This window comes from Oryzias latipes, chromosome 18 (genome assembly GCF_002234675.1).
Source record: "Oryzias latipes chromosome 18, ASM223467v1".
Classification (NCBI taxonomy): domain Eukaryota; kingdom Metazoa; phylum Chordata; class Actinopteri; order Beloniformes; family Adrianichthyidae; genus Oryzias; species Oryzias latipes.
Window position 1 is genome coordinate 5,751,498 of NC_019876.2, and position 23,491 is coordinate 5,774,988.

General features: G+C 42.8%; 1 protein-coding gene across 2 annotated transcripts in view; it reads right to left on the reverse strand.

Moving 5' to 3' along the window:
* The window catches only part of fgf11 (fibroblast growth factor 11), a 104,557-nt gene that overhangs the window by 21,077 nt on the left and 59,989 nt on the right, over positions 1-23,491 (reverse strand). For both annotated transcript variants that reach the window (XM_020711519.2, XM_023966020.1), the window contains one exon: positions 19,812-19,915. In XM_020711519.2, coding sequence (XP_020567178.1) covers positions 19,812-19,915 — 104 coding nt within the window. The remainder of the gene's footprint in view (positions 1-19,811; positions 19,916-23,491) is intronic.

Consider the following 23,491-nt stretch of genomic DNA (forward strand, 5'->3'; position numbering starts at 1 on the left):
GGATGAAAATTGGTAATACCCGAATATACGTAGAAAGTTGTGGTCTCTAGGGTAGAAGAAGAACAACTAAACCACGCAAAGAACACGTAATTCAACATAGAACGTGTGTGATTATTTAAAACACTGTTTATATGCAATTTATTAGTTATTCGTGCATCAATTGTATAGTTTTAACGTGACGTGCGTCGTGTATGCGATATTAAAGTCTGTTAGACGAACGTGGAATGGTCGTTGAAAGCCACAGATTTGCGTACGCACCTCGCAATGATCACGCACGTTTACGTAAAAATTGCAATTAAAGTACAAAAAATACACAGAAACTGTGTGATAAAAAAAATTTGATTAGCTCTAAACTAAATTCACGTAAATACCTGGCGGCCGAAAACCCTCGACAGACATCTGCGCACATGGACAATGACAAGAAACACTTATAAATTACGTATATCATGCATGTATCACAAAAAAATGAAATTACATATGTAGAAAATGTACGTAGTAGCTGTGTGACAAGGCCTTTGGTCACATGCGGGGTTGATCGGTATGAATGCTGGGAGTTTTTGGGTTGCCCGGGCTCGTCGAGGGTCGTAGAGAGTTGGCTATGCATTGTCAGATATGGCAGATATGGACCGTCTGGATACACGACATGACATGTCTGGGTCCTAGACCGCTCAGTGAACCCGTAGAGAAAAGATCTTCATGCAAATGTTTTCGTTCCGGGCATGATGTGGGCGAAAGGCTGTAGTGAACACTCAAACGTGTTTAAGGCGTATACATTTTTCACTTATTCAACCTTTGTCCATGAACATTTTCACTTTATGGTCTTTTCTAACTTGTGTGAAATACCTTTCAATTCAGCTAAGTGGCCTCTGTGACCGTCTTATTGGTTGAATGATAGAAAGCATTCAACCCATTGCTTTTCTCTTTAACTGTCATTCTTTATTAAAGTTTCCTTGCTATTTTATGACACTTAACTCCTACAATTTTTCAGCTATTTTAACCATTCAACTATTCAGTTCAGCTTTTTCTAGCTATGACTTTTGGTCCTTCAAATCCCTGAACTTTTTAAGATATTCCAGGATTTTTGCCTCTATTGAAATACATATGGGAATCCTTGAGAATCTTTACTTCTTTCTGTGGTGTTGAAGCTCGCTGGTTTGATACACTTGTATTTTTCACAAACATATCTGTTTTGTTATTTTGCTGTTTTCACTTTATTTATGGTCAACTTTGTTTCTTTCTTAAGTTTTTTTTAGTGCCAATTTTTACCCGTTAAGTTTCATTTTCATTCATCCATATAGCAGTCAACCCTGCATTTTCTTCTGGAAATGCAGCTCCGTCTGGCTATTTTTATCTTCAGGTTTTTAAAAAATTTTTAAAAGTATTGCTGAAGAAAGCAAATCATTTCTTTGATGAACAGGTCTATTGGGGTTTTCGTTGCGCTTTTAATTTGCAAAACAGTTAAAACAGTGTAAACAACCCAAGATGTGTAGACAATGTTTAGAGATTTTTGAAAAATGAATTTTAGAGCACAATTCCAGCTGGGGGTCTACAGTTACAAGAAGAAACCCCTCTTAACATTTTCAGTGGCCCCCTCTGACCCCCCAATTATGAGCCTTATTTTGAAGGCGCCACCCTAAATTTGATATGAAAACAAATGCAAAAAAAATGGCAGGAAAGAAGGTTCTGGTAAACTGCTCTCAGCTTTCACAGATTTGAGATCCATCATGTCGGGTCATTGGGGCCACTTCGAACCCCCCCATCCACATCCTGTCAGCTCACATCGCTAGCCCTGGTTATCGCCCCTCCGTTGTCTTCGCCGCACAATCCAATAAAAGACAACTTGTCATAAAAAAATATCCTGCAGGGACAAAAGTTAAAGGGAACAGCTGGGTCGTAAAAATAAACATTGGTTTCATGGTGAATTAATAGCTGCTTTCTGAAGAAACTGAGCTTTATTGTTAGCACTGACGCTAACGGTTGAACGGAACGGCGATGCTTCTTTCTAACCAGACCAGCTCAGTGAATGATGCACATTCATTCATGCATGCTGTCCAAACTGCCAAGGAAACATGGCTGCAAATCATCCAAGAGGTTTGTTCCACTTTACAAAAAAAACCTATGGAGATTTTTGACTTTAATTTGGTCTGTTTTTTTGTCAAATCGTGAAGTGCCCCTTCTTGGGAATGCACAGCATTTAACAAGGAACAACCTCTGTAGTCAAAGTAATACAGCCAATTTACATTTAGGGAGTCACAAAATCAGCCAACTAACATCTGACAAATATTTCAGGGGGTCAAAGATTGGATAGAGGTGTGGATGTCTACTGCCACACCTCTATATACCAACCACACATTTCTATACACCACAACACACCAACCACACACATTTATACACCTGTACACACCAACCACACACCTCTATACACCTCTACACACCAACCACACCCCTATACACCAACCACACATTTCTATACACCATAACAAACCAAACACTTATCTACACACCAACCACACATTTCTATACACCATTACACACCAACCAATTATCTACACACAAACCACACATTTCTATACACCATTACACACCAAACACTTATCTACACACCAACCACACATTTCTATACACCATTACACACCAAACACTTATCTACACACCAACCACACATTTCTATACACCATTACACACCAACCAATTATCTACACACCAATCACACATTTCTATACACCACCCACACATTTCTATACACCATTACACACCAAACACTTATCTACACACCAACCACACCTCCATACACCTGTACACACCAACTACACCTCTATACACTAACCACACATTTCTATACACCATTACACACCAACACCAACCACACGCATTTATACACCTGTACACACCAACCACACCTCTATACACCTCTACACACCAACTCTATACACTAACCACTCTATACAGTAACCACACATTTCTATACACCATTACACACCAACACCAACCACACACATCTATACACTACTACACACCAACCACACATATCTATACATCTCTACACACCAACCACACATTTTTATACACCATTACACACCAAACACTTATCTACCTACCAACCACACACATCTAAAAACCTCCACACATCTACACTACAACCAAACACATCTACACACCAAACATACAAATTTACAAACCAAACACACACATCAACACACAAAACACATATCAACACACCTAAGGCACATTTACACACCAACCACACATCTACACACCAATCACATCTATTCACCAACCCCATATTGAACACCAACCACACATCAAACATACATATTGACACACAAAACACACCAATATCTATACACCAATCTCACATCCACACACCAACCACACATCTACACTTTAGACACACATCTGCACACCAAACAGATCTCTTTATACATCTGACTGGGCCCCAGGATCCAAATGTCAGCTGAAACACACAGATACACATAAACTGGAGTGAACAACAGGCACACACATTTGTAAGAATTGAGGGAGCAGCTGGAGAGGGGGCCGGCTGAAAGGGACGGGGGTGTCCTCTGACTCTCACCTTGACAGTCAGACCCTCGCTGTGCGTTTGGGGATTTTTCCAAACACAGTCAGAGATAACCTTTCTGTCCTGCACACGCCTCCTTTTTCATCTCTTCCTCTCTATTAGTCTTTTGTCTTCCTGTCAGTTTTTGGTGATCCTCTCTTTATCTCCGTGCTCCCCGTTTCCCTCTGGCCTTCACATTTTCCTCCATCCTTTTCCTCCTCAAGGCCACGTGCGTCTGCGCTGCCTCACCACAAGGATGGAAGCGTCTGCATGACAAGGCAGGCAGGGCGCCGGGGGGTGGGGGGAGTCAAAGACGGGTAAGGAAAAGTGCTGATGCGTGGAAAAAGAGAATCCCGATTTGATGGGCGGGTGAGGAAGGTCAGAGCGAAGGAGCTGGAGGCGTGAACGTTTCAGGTCGTTCTGTGGAAAGGCACTATTGACTGATTGACTAATTGCCACTTTGCCACCTGTCAGGTGCAGCATTAGGGCAGAACGGCAGATAAGTTTGGAAGAACCAGAGCCCCAACCCATCTTTGCTGCTCGTTTGCAGCTTTGTGACTTTTTCTTCGATGTGTTTTCTTTGGATTACGGGCGGATTACAGCAGATATTCCACCAAAATGTTTCCACTCTCACATTCTTGCAGTTCGCGATACAGATGCCGTCTTGTTGGAGCCAAATCATCAGTAAGCAGTGATTGGTAGGAGTCTGACGTAGTTTCTAGGGCACTTTTACCAATCAGGAGTGAGCTAGTTGGAAGCTCACTCCTGATCACTAGAAAGTGAGATATAGAAAATCTGTCGATTTTCGTTTTGAATGTTGGATGTAGGGGCCAGCAGCCTCCATCCACTTTATTGAGGCACCTGATTGGCCAGTTTACAACTTGAATAACCTACACTACAGAAAAAATATCATAAAAAATTAGGGTTATTAAGAACTTCAAGAAGGTACATGGCATACAGATCAAATTGGAATATCAGACAATTATTGTCCATATTTTTAAACATAAATGGTAAAAAGGTAAACACAGTATACCTGTATGATACTTTCCTACCTTACTTTAAGACTCAAAGCACTTTATAGTCACTGTCTATAAGTCACACTAGTGGGGGCTTGGCTGTCTTACACTGGTTCCAACCTCTAACCACCATGGGCAATTTCCGGCCCAGGATGGATCACTTTACGCACGGGTTGGCAGGATGGGAACTAAAACTGAAATCCTCTGATCTGAAGGCAACTGCTGTATCTCTGCACCACAACCACCCTTACAAGTTATGTGTGTGTGCTCTCACCAAATAATGCGCATGGGTTCCCCAGTACAGCCGAAAAGCCAAATTACTAAAGTGAAAGTGCCATCTGTCGTCACACCTGGATGTTCTTTGCATCTGCATCCTCCAATTCAACACCAACATGCTGAGTGTCAAGCAGGGAGGCATTGGCTCTCTGTCTTTGGTCTTTGGTATGACCCAACCATAGAATTGAACCAACATTCTTCCACTCTCAGGTTGGACACTCCACCATTAGGCACCATTAAGACATACAAATAGCTCCAAAATCTAATCCTTTCCACTCTTGTTTTAGGTGAGAGTTTAATGGAGGCTAAAAAAAACTAGACGGTTATGTCAGTTTGTGGTATCAGCACATGGGCAGATGTTTATTAACCTCAGGATTTCTAAGCCAATGTGTTTATGGATCTGCAACGACAGCAGAACACAAAAACTCTGAAACGTTTGGAAAAAGGAGAGGTTTCAAACGACCAAATTAAAGTCCAAGTATGAAAGAATGATAATCGTTAACAAACAGGATTAATCCTTGAGGCGATTGAGGTGCTACTGACAATTAGGGTTGAACCATAGGGTTGCTTAGGGTTTCTGAGCATGTGGTAAGTGTATCGTAAGTATTCGTAAGGCTAATGAAAGTTGCACAAACTCATAAAGTACTGGTGATGCTGTTGTACGGTGCCCTTATGCTACACTCTAGTCATCTGTAATGCATCAGGCACAACCAATGACGCTAGATATGGGCTGTAATTATCATGAATGCAGTCCAAAGGGTTTTGGGGGGGAAGTCGGGACAATTATTTTACCTTAACTTCACCCCTGAGAATCGTCTAAGAGAGTCGACGGGTTCACTACAACCCGTCGCTTGCAGCATGGCCGTAGAATCAAATGTGTGTAAACATTTATGCTCTGTGGTCTCACCTAGCGGTCTATGACCTTGATATTTCATCCGGACATCCCGTGTGCCCCGTAGAGGTTTGTCAATGTCTACCCATAGGGGTTACAAAAACAGAGCCCCTGAGCCAGATGATCAGATTTTTACCGTGGTTCATAGAAAAACCACCTTTTATTCTGCTGCTCCTTCAAAGCTGCAGATATTTCCTGCAATCTCCTCAAACACAAGCTTCGTCGCTCGAGTCTTGTGACCTACTCCTCAATGCAGCTCTGCAGGAATACCAAGTGAACTGAATAACTTGAAGAGGTCACCCCCCCACCACCACCACCTTACTTCCTCACCTCCCCTCACACCTCCTCACAGAGAGGACCTGCTACAGAACGCCGTGAAATGATGGATGTGGTAGCTCACTTTATCACCAAAGACCATCCATCCCAATTAACTGGTTTTGTGACTTCAGGCAGGAACACTGCATGAAACTTGTAAAGAAAAGTCCACTTGCAGGATGAGATTTACAGAGAAAACCTTCTGTTCCTGAAGCTTTTAAACGCAGTTATGTTTGTCATCCCATAAATTCTGCTTCTCAAGCCTGCATCCTCCCTTGACCTGTTCTACACCACAAAGCCTTTGTGCTGGCTCACAATAAAGCCGCAGCGTCTTTGTACGGGCGCCAAAACCTGTCTTCATCCTCCGATGTCCTATATCCAATTCCAGTCACAGCACAGCAGCTCCCCTTTTTCTTTCGTTACCTCTGGGGTTGATCATGTGAGAAGAGGCATCCCCGCTTTAATCACTGGTACCTCCATCCATCTTCAGAGGAGATCCCAGAGGAGAACACGAATGGAGCAGAAAACAGGCGGAGACAAGGAGAAAAGCCTGAACTGGAAGGGATTTAGAGTTGAGGGTAAACTGGCAAACAGACACACCAGTCACTGCGAAAAGATGGATGAGCCCTGCGGTCATGTGACCAACGAGTTTCGGCAGAGTTCAGACATGGGGCGTGGGGACTTATCCAAGCATGACAACGCTGCTGGAAAACCATAAATACGCTGAACAAAAGAGCCTACCCCCACTTCCCATTATCCATCTTTTTACACTCTCTCCCGCTACCATACAGCCCCTCATACCCCCAAGCTAACATTAGCGGTGCAACAAAAATGGTGAGCACTATCAGTGGTATCCAGCCGTACACTTATGAGCCAGATGACAGCTCAGACGAGGAAGTAAAAAGAAGTACATGGATATATAGCCTCATTTACACTGAGTGGTACTGTCCGGTCCGGTTTCCAAGGGTTTAAACCAGGGGTGTCCAAATCCAGGCCTCGAGGACCAGCCTACTGCTAGTTTTCCTGAAACCCTGGCTTATCTGCTGCTGATTACCTGGATCAGGTGTGTTTAACCAATAAGTAGTGTTCAATGGTAGGTGTGTTGAAAAACATGTAGGACACCGGCCCTCAAGACCTGGATTTGAGCACCACTGCCATAGACTATTCAGGCAAGGGGTTTTCACTCAAAGTTGGACTGTCATGGCACATGCAGGGTGTAAACCGATTGTGCAGCTTTGCTGCATGACCTTCAACAACAATGAGTGTCATCCAGCAGCTTTTTTTTTCCCTCGCTTGGCTTTTGGTACAAGGTATATATAAGTCTTTTAATGTTGTTTAAGAGAAAATTTTAGAGGAAGATGTTGGTGCTGGTTTGGCGCTTTCTCTCGTCATAATGACTGTCCGCAAATCAACGTGTTTCATTGTGTGACGAAGGCACAGGTGGTAAAAAAAAAAGAATCTGTACAACATACCTGCGTCTCACTTACTTCACCTTTACTTAAGGACATGTCCCAAAGCAACTATGGACATCTGCGCAGATCGACAAATGACGAACATAAGAAACACTTGCATGTATCACGGAAGACCGAAATTTCACACTGGGACAATGCACAAAATGTAAGTCGTGGCTGCGTGACACACCCTTAAGCCTTGCATGTTGTACAAGTGTCCGCTTCGACCTGCTGCTCGCCCCTAGAAAAAAAAGTGAACTAACATTTTAGCTCTACAGATTCAACAGCGGTCTACGACTTTTAGACTTCATGCGTTCCACTTGCACGCCCCGTACAGGTTTAAACTTTTTTTAACCTTCAGATTGTCGTATCTACTTATAACACTTGTGCTATCCAAGGCTCGTTAACATTGGGAGTGGGGTTATCTGGACCCCACAAGACGCTGAGATCTCCAGATGACCTCACTCCCAAGGCACGTTAATGTTGAGAGTGCACTGAACCTTTTTTCTTCAATGATTTGTGATCTTTATCCTTTATCCACCTTTGTCATGGTAGGGATAACACGTCAATGTAAGGGTGGGGTCATCTGGACCCCATAAGATAGCACAAGGGATAAGGGCAGTTCTGGCAAGGGCTTTAATCTCCATCCATCATAATTTTAATGCCTTATGATTTTAGTATGTCTAGCTGACCAATTATAAAAGAGTATAAATAGATGAAATATAGATTTTGAGTGGATAATTAAACACATCAATGTTTGTGTTTCAAGATTAAGATTGAAAGACGTTTGCTTCATAACGGCAACATTTCTTTTGTATTTCACGTTTCTAAAAGCAGAGGTCACATTTGTTTTTTTTGATTCTCAGCTTCTCATGTTGAAAAGTAGGGCTTCGCTCATTCCTCATCGCCTTGAATCCACAAAGTCATTCCAGTAATGTTTTTCTTTGTCCAACTTTCCACTGTTAGCAGCAGAAAGTTTAGCCAGAGCGGGGAGTCCGGCCCAAATACGTCTTCCTGCCACTGTCAGATTGTTTGTACCTGGCTGCACATGTGTGTTGGATGTGGAGGGTGGTAAAATCGCACGAGGGGAGTGCGTGCTTCGGAGAATCGCTCTTATTTTTTCCACCGCGCACGTGGCTCAGATAGCATAACCACGAGCCTTCCCACCGCCGTCCCTCCACCCCGGAGGCTCGTCCACAGCACACAGCTAATAAAGTGGGCCAGGTCCGCGCCTGAGCACTATTTTTATCAGAAAGCAATTTTCAGGTGGTGCCTGCAGGTAAGCAGGTCCCAGTCGCCTCAGACAATGGAGCTGTGACAAGGAGTTTCCCCCCCTCCATTAACCTCTGCTGAGCTACTCCCACATGAGCCGGCTCATCCCCGGCACCGTTTCTGCAGTTTCTGCTCCCCCCCCCGTAGATCTCCTGGTTCAGAAACTTGGATCAGGGCCAGATAATTACGAACTGCTCACATGCTCTATTTTAGGTGTTAATCACTGGAAGTTTAAACAATCTTGTGAAAATAATGCCGGAATGATTTAAAACAAAACTGTTGTATTTTCTTAATTAGTTCCAAATTATGACGAAGATTTCATTTAAGTGTCAGTGTTACGGCCCCGACAGGAAGGATTTATGCTAAAGTAACAAGCAAACGTGTGTTTTCTATGGAACTGTAATTGTCACTTTAAAAAGTTATAATAAATAAATAATGAGTTATTTAACATTAAGGAGTAGTTACATTTATTTTTCATTACATTTAGTTACATGTATAAGTTACATCTGGCCCTTTGAGGACAGACACTATGCTGATGTGTCCCTCGGTGGAAATGAGTTTGACACCCCTGGTCTAAGGGAAATCACAAAGGGGCCACAACATATGAAAAATGGACGCTAAGAAGTTTAGGAACACAGTTTTGTAAAGTGAAAGACAGAACCTGTGTCCTGTAAAACAAAAATAAATCATTACTGTGCTGGTCCCAACAAAAAGACAAAACAGGGATTGGAGCCTTGGCCAAACATAAAATTAGTCAGGGACCTGACCCAGCCACGCTGACCGTTGGAGTCAGCAGCTCCCTGCTAAGGCTGCCTGACAAAATCTAACAAATGAAAAGAAATACACAAAGCTACCAAGGCCCAATCCCAAACTAAAATAACAAAACCCAACAGTATACAACTTCTGAGGACCGAGGAGATACAAAGAGAAACAAACCAACCAGCACAGCTCCAACTCAAAACCCAAATTGCATCCTGGGCAAGGATGTAGAAGCGGTCGAGGAGTATAAATATCTGGGTGTGACTATTGACAGCAGACTGAGCTAGAGGAGCCACAGCACTGCTGTGTACAAGAAGGCCTGCAGCAGACTCTACTTCCTAAGGAAGCTGAGGTCCTTAAACGTGTGCAGCTAGATGCTGGACATCTTCTAGCAGTCTGTGGTGGCCAGCACCTTGTTCTCCTCTGTGGTCTGCTGGGGAAGCAGCATTGCAGTCAGTGACACCAACAGACCGAACAAGCTGATCAGGAAGGCGGCTTCTGTCATTGGCTGCAAACAGGAAACCTTTGAAGCAGTGATAGAGAGGAGGTCACTGAACAAGATCTTATCCATCGTGGACAACCCAGACCGTCCTCTCCACCCTCTTCTGAACAAACAGCAGAGCTCCTTCTCCAGGAGGCTCAGACATCTCCGCTCCAAAACTGCCCGTACCAGAAATCCTTCCTACCCAATACAATAACCCTATACAACAACTCACTATGCAAAAGATAACCTTTGCACATTTTTTTATTATCTCTTTATTTAGTTGTTTTCTATTTTGAACATTTCTTTTGCACATCTTTTTACTTGCACTGTTCTGTAAATAGCTTTTTAAATTATAATACCTTGATGTCTGTATTTATGCTACATTTTCTTGTTCTTGCTTTTTTTTTTTACTTAATTATAAGTCTTTTTTTCCCTCTGCTGTCAGTTGCTATGGTAACAAACAAATTTCTCACGTGTGGGATCAATAAAGTATCTCTGATTCTGATTTTGATTCTGATTCCGAAATGCTCCTCAGCCTCCTGCTCGGCTCGGCTCGGCTCGGCTCGGCTCTGCATACCTGCCTCCTGGTTGAGGCCTCCTCTGACTGAAATACCTGGCAGGTGCTGATCAATATCATTGGCCACACCTGCCAGGTGAGCAGAAAGACAGGGGATGCAGCAGCAGCAAGACGTAACAGTCAGAAAGGTCAAATTTGTGGTTTTTCGGTTGAACTCGTGGATAATATTGTGTCTCAGGGCTCTTTGGATCACTGACATCAATCTCAGACACTTGTGATGTTTAGTTTGCCAGGTGACATTACATTCAATCAACAGGCCTGTGTGTGATCTGCACAACACCACTACATGTTAGCTGCGTTAGCTTAATCACAAAAATACACTACCTTGTTTGCAGCAGAATTAGTGCCTATATTAGCCTTATAAGGCACACTGTCCATCCGTTTGGAAAAAACAAAATAATCAAAGCTTTTAGATGCACCTTGCACTGATCTTGATATCAAAGTTCATCTTAATTTCCCAATTTTTTTTTTTTTTTTAAAGAACGTCATTTTCAGTAATCGGAGAAATGGCAGAAAAACACCATTTTCGTCACAGAGGGCCTTTAAGGTTCAAAACGTCTGACCAAATTCTTGTCCCTTCAATGCTCCGGTACCACCAAGGTTACAGATTTTGAACAAAGACTTTTTCTGCAAAGATGTTCTACTCTACGTTTGCAGACGGTGGATTTTCAGCTCAGCCAATCGCGTTACTTCATCCGTATGGCGTGTTTCTGCCTGCAGACCACACTGAAGCACAGGGAGGAATACTGATGCACGAGGGAGGCGTTGGCAGATGACGTGAAAGATTTGAGGAGGAGGAGGCCGACTCCATATGTCATGATGGAATTGGGGAACACAGAGGAAGAGAACAGAACCAGGACAACGTCAAAAAAAAAAAAGGAAGGCAGGGGTATTATTTTCGAATTGAAGAAAAAGAGCAAGTTGTCACGGAGCAGAAAAGAGGAAAAAATAACGACAGTTAACGGGAGATGCCAAGGGACACAAATGACCAGACAGGGAACAAGACAGATTGAAAGGCGAGTCAAAGCTGTACAAGTTGGACAGACGGCAGGAGGGGAGGATGTGGGAGGGGGAAGAACGATGGGCATGGCGGTGGCGGCTGCCGGACCCAGAGGACACATAATGTTCAGCTGGAGTGTCGTCCTGTCAGGCCATCCTTCTCTGCCGTTGTTTCCTCTGATCTTTCCACCTCTCGCCTCTATGGTGCCCGTGAAAATACCGCCCCCCTCTTCAATCTAAAGCAGTTGGAGAAGTACCGTGTGGCTTTGCTTTCTTTTCAAACTTGTTGACGTCAACCGCTGTCAAACGGTTCCTTCAAGCTGCCGTCATGGCGACAGTGGAAAGGTGCTGCTTAGCCGTGATTCACTCCTTCTCCTCTCAATCATCACTCAATCTGCCAGAATCCAACGCCTCATAGGGGCAAAAAGGACATCCGGTCCACGTCAACGTCCCTTCTTTCTCTTCTGCACCTCAGATCCCCGAATTTAAACCAAGATTACTTTTTGGTACAAAAACAAATCTCCCCCTGTAGGTGATATTGTCTTAGCTGGAGCTGGTAAATCAGCACTAAAAAGAGACAGATCCCTTCTCAGGACAGAAATGTTTACAGAATTCCTCCTCCAGTGTGTCTGTCTGGCTCTGAACGCTCTCTAAATAAAAATCAAAGTGTTGCCAGGGGTATTTTTTATTGTACTTCATTCATTATTGATGGTGTTTATTGTGGTGGAAGGAGCAACTGTAAGTTGAGCTTCCTGTGTGTGGATGTTCCCTGTACATTATAGATGGCATAAGGCATGGAGAGTCCACTAAAAGATGCGCCAACTGACCCGTGGACTTAGCAGTTCGGGGGCCCCAGTCCAACAAAAACATGGGCCCCTCCCCTCGGCAGTAGTTGTATTTATCTTTATTTTTAAATCTTTACCTATTGGGTAAAACGTCTGTCAAATAACGTTTTCACTTGTCCACTTTTGAACCATCAATGTCAAGGATCCAAATGTTTTGATGAGTATTTAAAAGCTGAAACCACCTATAAACGTTATAGAAATGTATTTTATAATCAATAATTTAAACAAATTGGATTTTACTTAATGCGCTAAATTGCTAATGACTTACCTCCTAGGAGGTCTTCTGTCATTTCTTTAATTTCTCAAGCTTTAAGGCCGTGTCCCGTAGCCACTACGTACATTTTTCTGCTTAATGCATGGACATAAATCGTGCGTAGAAAAAGTGAGATAATAATAAAAACAAACGTTAATTAATGCACACTTTTACTGGTTAAACAACTAAAGTTTCAATACATTTGAATCTGGACAGTGCATTTGGTGTTTGGATTATTTGTGTTTAATAGTAAATTCAGTTCGCTGACAGGAAGCAGAACAGTAAGACTGTAAATATGCTTTTCATGCTGAAGGTTGTGACTCAAAGGAGGCAACCGGACGTGAATATTCCAGATTATGGGAACAAATTAAAGTAATCAAATCCGATTTCCCCTCTTTGCGTTTGTCAAAAGTTCTGACTGAGCGATGCCTCAAGTTCAAGAACTTAGTTGTTCTGATGTCCACGCTCACAAACATCCATCCGGAAACCCCCGCGGCTGAGTGACGTCAAAACGGCACCGCAGACCGAGCTAAACGGCAGAAAATCAGCCTCCTGCTGCTTACCTGCTGCAGCAGCTGCTAAAACTGAAGCCGCGCTAACGGCTAACCTTCAGACGGCCAATCAGACCATAATGACTTTGTCACTTCCTCCTTCCCCACTTAAGAGCACTGATTTCCGGAGGGGCTTTTAGCCCAGAATAATGAACCAAAGCTGAAGCCAGAAAAGTGAAAGAACCCTCCGAAGATGCACCCGTTTGTCCTGCTGTGCAGTTTGTCCTGCCGTCTTTAGCCCACGGATCGGTCCGATGTCACACTGCAGCGTCACGGATCGCTCTGGAAGACCAAAGTTGGCGCCTGATTTTATTTTAACTGACCATGACTTATGCTAACAGGTCGGTATTATAGTAAAAAAAAAAAAAAAACTTTATTCAGAATCTGGTAGTAGACAAAACCAAACCATAAAGTATGCAGGGTCTTTTTCCGTTTGATGTCCGGTGCCAAGCGACCCGCGACCCAGGCTTGGGGATTGGGGACCACTGCTCTACCGCGCGCCCTTCAACTGTACACCTTGATACAGAATCACTAAGCCAGTGACCTCCAACCTTTTGCAGGCTGCAGACGATGTTTTTTCATGGACCGGTGTTTAATATTTTTAAGCGTCCAGATCCTGAAAAATATGTTTTTCAAATTAAAATGCTACTACAAGAAATTTGGTTAAAAAATCTGCAAACACATATATATATATATATATATATATATATATATATATATATATATATATATATATATATATATATATATATTTACATTTGATGAAGATTCAATCAAACAAAGTTGTTGATTCGTGAAAGTTGTTTTTTGACTTGTGCAAAAAAACAATACAAGCAGCATTACAGTTTTATTTTTCATAGAATCCCATTAAAACAGTGAGAACTCAACCCAGTCTCAGATTGTTTCAGGGCAAAAAGATTCACCTGATATTATTTTCACATGAAACCTGATTGATTTCTACCGTTAACAGAAACAGAGACAAAACGGAAATAATCTAAGTTAGCATTTGTATTTTTTTTTTCTGTCAGCGGCGTTGGGGACCCCTTCTCTAATCCATGACCTTCTCCTTCAGATCTCTCATGAGGTCACGATCATGGAGGGATTTGGTACGTACAGAATAAATGATCAGGCTCTAAAAAATAAACAAAAAAACCCTAAACTTTCAGTTCCAGGCTGTTTAATGAGTTTGCAAGATAGACTGAGGTCAACAGAAATGTCTGAGTGCATTTAGGGTGTCATCATTAAATTAGATTAGGTGACTAAATCTAATCCCATGGATGCTAATGGGTGAAATGAGTTGTGGCAGCAGAGGGAGGCAGAATAAAGAATGAGAAGAACCAGGAAGATTCAGTGGAAAGTAACAACAAATGAGCTTCAAATGAGAAGGATAAATAAAGATAAATGACGGGGGACGACGACAGCCAGACCAGAAAACTACTTTAATCGGTTTTCTGCGTCACTGCTGGCAAATAATCCGCCCGGAGGAGGTATTTTGTTTTGGATTCCTTAAAATAAGTGTTGTAATTATCTGCTTGTGCCGCAGAGGGGGAGGTTTGTGAGCCACACAGGTCCATGAAAGATTAATGCACTGCAACTCAGCTACAGCCACCGCGACTCTGGATTTCTCCTCCAAAAGAGGTTCCGAAAAAGCCAACACCACTTTTCTTTCCTTTTTTTCTAAAGAAGCTACACAATAAAACGAACAGGGAGAACATCAGGTAAAGGTTATTGAATGTTTCTAGACACAACAGAGCAGAGCCAAAAGGGAGCACAGTGGTTCCTCTTTTATCGCGGGAGTTCCGCCGTTCCAAAAATCCACAAACTATATTTTTACAATAGATGTTTTAAGGCTGTAAAACTCTCCACTACACACTTTCTACACTTTTCTCAGACAAACATGAACATTTTCACACTTTCTCTCTTGTATAAACTCCCAAAGTTCAAACCCTTGTAGAAAACTTAATCCAGTATTATAGAATGAAAACAACGATCTGATGATGGCGATCAAAGATTGATACAATCCTATGGGCAGTTCACATCACCTGTACATCCTGTGCATTTAGCCTTTGCACGTGGTCAGGTGGGGGGCCAGTACTCACACCATATAAACCACATCAGACAGTGTGTGGCATGTGCGACAGCATTGCGTGTATGTCTTAAGTGTTTATAATTTACAATCCCACAACAAATACTTCATGAGATACTTACCACATAAACGACAATGGTACGTTCTATTTTCATGACGTCCCTTAAAGGGCCTATAATATGCTATTTTTAATTACTATGTCCATATATGTAATAATATATGACCTTTGGCAAAGTAAGGGAAACATTTTTTATGAAATATGAGTTATTATCACAATTCATTTTCCTACCCGGAAGTAAGACGACTTGATTATTAAGGCACTGACTTTCGCTACGTGTGGGTGCCACCCATTTCTTGATGTCAACCTAGAGTCGGCTTTGGCAGCACGTCTGCGTTTCCTCCACGAAATCAAACTAAATTTTGCATTGATGGATCTGAATATTGGGCACAGAAAATGAAAGAGTTTTCGCACATCACCGCTAGCTCCACGGAGAAAGTGGGTGTGTGTGTGTTAGCCTGGGGGGTGGAGCTGACAGCACAGTGTCCTCCTGGAAGGGGCTGTTCCTCACTTTGTGACATCACAATGTCAGAACCCACTCGTTTTCGTGGATTGGGAGGGGCTGGTGATCAGAGAACAGGGTTTTAGAGGAATACTCTGAGGTGGAATGGATCAAAATACCACTTTGGGGTTGTGTTTTTTGAGGAATTAACATTATAATACACTTTAAAGCTCATAAAAGTTGATTTTGAAGCCTTAAGGGAACTGCAAAACAGACCTTAAATGTGACCACTCCTCACTACAATCCTTCATGGACCCAGACAAGCCAAAAACCCCTAGTACCCATATGGGTCAAACCCCCCCAGGACGGGTGCTCGCGGCTAAAGCTGTTTTTTCTGAAAATTTCTTGTTTTAGTCTTTCTGATCAGCTTAAAAATAACTTAATCAATGGAAAACTTTCAAATCTGTTCCTAGAGTAAAAGTTTAAAGAGTTTAAAAGCAGGAAAAGTTGGATCTGTCAGGCTTCTTGATTATTTATTACAGCAAACAAAAAAAAGACTTTTACCTTTAGTTTACTGCTGCTCTACATTGTAGAAAGTACTTATTTCACAGCTTTATTAACTGACCCAACTGCTCCGCTTTGCAAATGACAGAGCAGGTGATGGAGGTGAGACGTCCTCCCCATCTCCCCCCTCTGTTCTCCTCTCTGTGGGATTTTCCTTTAGTGTGTTTTTTCCCCCTTTCCATCCTGTCATTCCCTGCGTTTATTTCCCTTAATAAATGGGTCACCTTCCCTTTCATCAGGAGAACGCCGGAGCCGGCGAGGACTCTGCACATGTGCAGGTATGGTTTCACTGCGGAGGCTAGCATGAAGGGACCCAAATACAAACTAGCTGAACTGGAACAGTTTGGCTTGCAGAGAGTGCTAAAACAGCACTGCCAAAGTCAGATCGGATCACCACGGACCTAAAACTCAGCCCCTACATAAAAACAAACAAACAGAATCTTTCAAAAGAAAAGCTGCTGAAATAAACAATTTAGGTTCAAATACCTAGCAGTCAGGGAGAAACTCAGGTAGGCAGACAAAAGAACCAAAAGGTTAATGATGAAAGGAAAAGAAAGCAACTTGAATGAGGAAAGTTTCTACGATTGGTAGTATGCTGAGTAAAGCTACAGAAACTCAATAATGCTTCTGCTGATTTTATAAAGTATGTCAGAACATTTTTTTGGTCTTGTTTTATATGTTTTGTGGATCTGTTTAGTAAGAACCCTCTAAGGAAATTCCAGTCAAAACATCAAAGCAGTGCCACATCAGAGCCCCGCCTATTACAAGCCCCGGTTACTCTTTAGGGGCAATGTTCAAAGACCGTCGAGCTGGATCATACTGAAAACTACATTAAACAACCAAGAGACCCAAGAACTATCCTAAACTCCTGTTTTATCATTTAAGCCAACTTTGCGCAAACCCATCCATCCATCCATCCATCCATCCATTTTGTGCCACTCATCCAACTTTTTGGTTGCGGGGGCAGCAGTCTGTTCCTCTGGAGGGACTCTGAGGTGTTTCCGGGCCAATCAAGAGACTTAGTCTCTCTAGCATGTCCTGGATCTTCTTCGGAGCCTCCGCCCAGTGGGACATGCCCAAAACACCTCCCCAGGGAGGCGTCCAGGAGGCATCAGATGCCAAAGGCACCTCAATTGGCTCCTCTCGATGTGGAGGAGCAGGGGGGCATCTCCAAAATCTCCCTGGATGACCGAGCTTCTCAACCTATCTCTGAGGGAGAGCCCAGCCACCCCACAGAGGAAGCTCATTTCAGCCGCTTGTAGCAGTCATGACCACATTACATTTCTCTGTACTGTAAGACCACTGCTGGTATGACGGGCTTGCACATTTAGCCTCTATGTTTGATGCTGTGTTTCCACTGGCCTATGCAACACACGTCCAAGTGACCACTTTCAACGAAAAGTCCATTTAAAGGCACATAATTGCTCGTTTCGGGCTTCTGCTTTCAAAACTCTCGTGTTCACGTGTCACAAGTTCTGGGGCTCTACATACAAAACATGCGGCCGTTGAACACACTTTAAAAGTTAGACCGGTTGAAGTTAACCAATCAGGGACTCAGTTTTGTAGTGACTTGTAGGTTACGTCCTTTTTAATAGGAGGAAGTCTCAACTATTTGAAAATTGACAGTGAAGGAGAAATCAACAGTTGCTGTTTGTGCCCGGCCAGAATTATATGACACTTAGTCTTTCATACATCGGAATAGAGCTGTTAAAGAAAAAGCCTGGAGCCAGATTCACCAGATTTCTACTACTTTGACATTTCGCACCAAGACAAGACTCTTCCAGCTGTGAGTACATACAGTAATATCTGGTAGCGACAGTTCGGTGTGAACACTATATGGCAAAAGCACAATCAAGATCCCTGATTTAGCACGTTTTGACCCAACAGTATAGTAGAATATAGTGGTTTGGCTACAGTTCCCCAAAATACTTAGAGAATTCAAGAGGCAGGTGGCTGGTCAGAGGTATAGCAGGGAAGTTTTTCTTGTAAACTGTATTCTTCCTGATGTTTGTCTCTTTTATCTGCAAAAATCAGCCTTTGCAGAGAGTTCAAGACAACCGATGAGTCAAGCTTTGTTGACAAAAACTTCACATTCCAACACATCAAGTACAAAACAATACCCTCACTTTTTCAATTCGTTACGTTGAAGTATAGTAAGTATCATTATGCCAGGCTCTTGACTACAGTACCCATAGTGCACCAACAAGCCGACCAAATGTACACCTTTTTAGTTTGTCAAAGTCGTACTAAAGCATCCGGTCAGATTATTCAGCATGGTTTACCACTGAAAACCAGTTCCAGGTCAGTAAACAAAGCCAGAAATTACCTAGAAGATGCACACAATTCAAGGATTTTAAGTCATTTGGGTCCAAAAAATATAGAAATGTGACTTCTGAAAACATGGTGTCTGTGGGTAAAACAGTTTGACAGTCAAAAGGGAGATCTTAATCATGTAAAGTACTTTCAGTTTGCCCAAATCCACCTTTGATGTTGAAATAGCCTCACACACTAGCTCTTAAACTGATGTTAAAATCATACAACAGCAAAAACGACATCTGGACTCACAAGGATGGGAAACTCTGAGGGCCGCATTCCTGCATGTTTTCCCACAAACCCTGCTCTGGCATGTTCTAATTGGCTGAACACACCTGAACCAGGTAATCAGTAATGAGTAAGATCTGGATATCTGGACATCATGCAGACACACCGGCCCTCGAGGCCTGGAGTTGCCCATTTCCAAACTCCCATCGTGTCTTTACCCTGTCTGTTGGCTTTGTGATCTAAATGTAAGCAAACCAGCTAGTAGCTTCAGTGATAACCAATCAAATCAGGCAGGGCTGGAGGCCAGCGTCATCTTTAATAACGAAGTTGATGAACAGTAAAGCTTAACTCACACCCCGACAGAGCCCTCTCCTCTTCCTCTCAGCCTTCCCCTCCATTCACATGAGCAGCGCTGAATGGACTCTGAAGAGAGCGCCTCTCTGCACTTCATACAAGGTCTCACTCACTTTGCTGTGTGCCAAAAGAGGGAAAGCAGTTTTTTTCCAAGCCTGGAGTGCCCTCTGATCATTTCGTCTCAAATGTGTGGTTGTGGCTCAGCCTCACTGCAGACCACAGTATTGTGTTCACAGCCAACTGATGTGAGAAACAGCTAAGCGGGCCTGGCTGTTGAAAGATATTAAGTATCGGATGAATAAATAACCTCATAGGTTTAAAGAATGAACCGGTTTTTGTTATATGTTGATGGGTCTATCATCTCAGGTGTTGCTACATGCGACTTTCACAAACTAGAGCAAACCGCAGGAACCTTTAAGATTCTTCCATTATTGTTCCACCATAATCCTATCAGAACTAGGCAATAGCCATGTTTTGGCCCCAGTACAGCATTGGGTGAAGTATGTGTTGAGCGTACCGAAGTGTAGAGGTAGCCCTCACTGTTCATGGCGACGTAGAGTCCTGTCTTGGTGCTCTGGATGGCCACTATCCGCAGACCCACAGGAATCAAGTTGAACTGTACTGAAAGACAACGAAATGAGAGGTGTTAAGAGACATTCTTCTTCATGTGAAACAGTTTCTCACACCAGCTCTTTCCTACGGTAGGTTTCCTGTTGTCCAGGGATGGGTCGGTGTGTCTGCGAGATTTCCAGATATCCAAGCCCTACTCATGCCGGATTGCATGGTTCAGGTGTGTCCGGCCAATTAGAGAATGCCAGAGCAGGGGATGTTGGAAAACATGCAGGAGTGTGACCCTTGAGGCATGGAGTTCCCATCCCTTGAGCCTTAGTCTGTACCCCTTGGATAGGAAGAAGAGGAAGCTAAGTATTTGTGCTTCTGGGGAAGAGCTCAAAGTGAAGCGGACTATTTTGAGGATGACAGAATAGATTGACAGGAAGTCACAACACATGTGTCTCATGGAACCTGACAGGACGATAAATAGAAGAGGACGGTGTCCTTGATAAACTGACAGTAGGAACTGTCCATGTTCGGACCGATGGGTGTTCAAATTGCTTTCAACCAGACTTAGTAATTTTTAACAAAACAACCCATTACCATTGACAGTATATGAAAATTTGAGTGACTCCTCCCCCCTGGTGTTCCAAACAGGAAGTACCTGCTGACTCCAAGAAGCAGAAACCCAATAGACTGAGAAATAAACAGCTTTTACGCAGTCATTCTACTTGTCAGAATAACCATTATTGATCTGTTACCTTTTTTCCCACATGTTTTTTGCATGTAGATTTTCTGCAATGAAAGTTATTCAAGTTATAAAGTGACCAATCAGATTCCTCAATAAAGAAATGTTTGCATTTTCACAGTTATTACCAGCTGTTGTCCATCATTTCTATCATAACACCTCAAATCTATCTGTAGAGAGTGATGCGTGTGGGACACAAACACAGCTGTAAAGGAAAGTGCACATGCAGCCTTTCTCATCTGTCTGCATCCCAGCCTTTCTCTTATTTACTCCATCGATTCCTGCATCTTGAAGAGTTGGTTTCTCAAATGAACAAAGTGTCACTAAAGGGCACGGCCAGGATGACGATTGGAGCTGGAACAACCACTCCCACAATGTAGTCTCTGCTCCATGCCTTCTTCAAGGCCTGAGCTCACAGAGCTGCGTTCAGTCAACGACTACCACAACGGTTTAATGTAGTCTTACACTAGTATAATAACACACTGATGGGAAAAAAAAAACTAGAAAAATTGTGTAAAAACCTAACGCTTGGACACATTTGGTTTGCTCTGGTTCATTTTTCCCTGACAATCTGGAACAAATTTTAAGTCTGAATTCACCCAAAACAAAATTAAAGTACTAAAATGGATTAAATAGATATTTCTTTCATAGATCACTCATGGTATGAGTGGGATGATGCCTGACAAGGCATCCAATATCATTAATCAAAGCAGCTGTCGCGTTGGACGGGTCAGGCTTTCTTGTCGTCCGTTAATTTCTGATAATGGACACCTGTTCTGGCGTTAACCCGCACACAAACTACAGTCCAACACAAGCGAGACCTTATAGCAATCCAAGCAAAGTATGACCTTACAGTCAAAAAAAGCTGGAGATCAGAAAAACACCAACACATGAACAATGGCAAAACCCAGCTCCATCGCAGACCTGAAAGCACCATGAAAGAGGAAGAAGGAAAAATCCTTCCTCCGATACGTCTGGAGCAAAATGTAAATCTTATCAATGTAAGTGACGAGCTGAGAATGGAAATTTGGACCACAGTGGCGAAGCTTAGTGAACACTCACTTTCCTCCCACGTCCCGCTCTTGTCCCACAGTCCTTTGTTTTCCCTTTATCTCTCCTCTCAATCCATTTATTTTCTGCTTTACAAGGAGGGGGGTTATCCTCTTTCATCTTTCATAAAGAAGCAGTTTGCTCATCACACGGTTCAAATAACTGTCCGCTGGTATAATAAAGACATCCAGTTACTTGTCCTTCTTTTCCTAACGTCCCCTCCGATCCTCTGAAACTGTTAAGACCCTTAGATCAATCAAGAAAGGAGGGAGGCTGAGCAAAGAGGGGGTGAAAACAAAGGTGGGGGCGTTGCCAAATCAATCCAATGAGTCAATTTGTTGGATCGAGATCACCTGGAAAATAAATAACCAAGGACAAATTGGAGACAAGGCGAAGGAGTGGAGGAGGATTGGCGCCCTGAAGGAGAAAGAAAGAGTTGAGCTGCAGGTCTGCGCTGCTACATCCAACGGCACAGCGGGTCTCTAGTGGATTGAGACGGGATTACAGGGATCCATGGGAAATCACAGAGTTTATACAGAACCTCCGGCTTGCTGTGCTCCGTCCTAATGAAGCTCTGATGAAGAAACCGTCATGAACTCGATCCAGATCCACTTCCAATCTCGACTGAAATTATCTTGAACTCTTAAAACTTTAAAGTCCCACACCTTTCATCTTTTGATCTATTCTCAAACCGTTCCCAGTGGTCTTCTAATCATGACTATGCCGTTTTTTTTGTTGTTGCCAAAATCCCCTAAAAAAACTGCTGTTTTCTTGGACATAGTTTCTGCAGAGGGGCAGGAGTTCATTAGAAATTCCCCTCTGAGTTGTGGGCGGGACTGTTGGTACGGAGTAACCCCTCCCCTTTCTTCTCCCTGTTCCTGAGAGCTCTCTGTTTACATGCTCTCCTGCTAGCTTACAGCACCTACCCAGTATTGAGCCACATGTCAGCTCAGACGAGGGAAACAAAGACCTTCATGGATCGTGGACATGGACACGTGGATGCATCCGAATGGGGCGGAGCCCGCCGAATTTCCCACGTCACAAATATTCACAACGATTAAAATAAAATAAAAGTAATAAAACAATACTCAGAAATGCAATTTTAAGCGTAGTTTTGGTTATATATTTCCTCCATAATGAGACAAACTCCACAAAAACATGTCAAAAACTACTTTAAACTATTTTTACTGGAGCGGGTCTTTAAATTGTTGTTTGATGTGAACCTTTCCTGCAGTAACAGAAGCAGGCTCTGAGATGAAACGGTGGGCTGGATTTTTCTGAGTTAGACATTCCTTGATAAATTGGCAGTCTTTTAAAAACACTTTTTATTAGTATTTTTTTATTACTTGAAGATCCCTTGGCACACTCAAACAAACACACACTTAGTGTAGTGATTTATATACGTCCTCTCAAGGGCTGCCTCTCACTTCAGTTTCAGAGAAGCTGGAGGAAAACAGTCTAAAAACAAGTCTTTACTTAGAAATTATGTTGACCTTTCTTTGGAAACGTGTGAAAATTAGGCAAAAATTCAGCATGAACACATCCTGTTAATGTGCCTCTTTAGTGCCCAAACTGTCAAACTTTCATTTAGTTCTGAGGTGTGCTTTGAACCGGCTAAGTGGCCTTGTGGTAGAGTGTCCGCCCTGTGAACGGAAGGTTGTGAGTTCAAAACCAGGGAAAAAGAAAATACTAGCATTATAACTGTCAAATTTTTTAACCTTTGTGCTATTCTATGACAATGACGTGTTATTCCCCCGAACCTGAGCGCAGAACCGGTTTAGCTGGTGAAGATGGGCCGCTCGCGGAGCCGGAGCTCGTCCCGGTCCAAACACTTCAAAGGTAGCAAG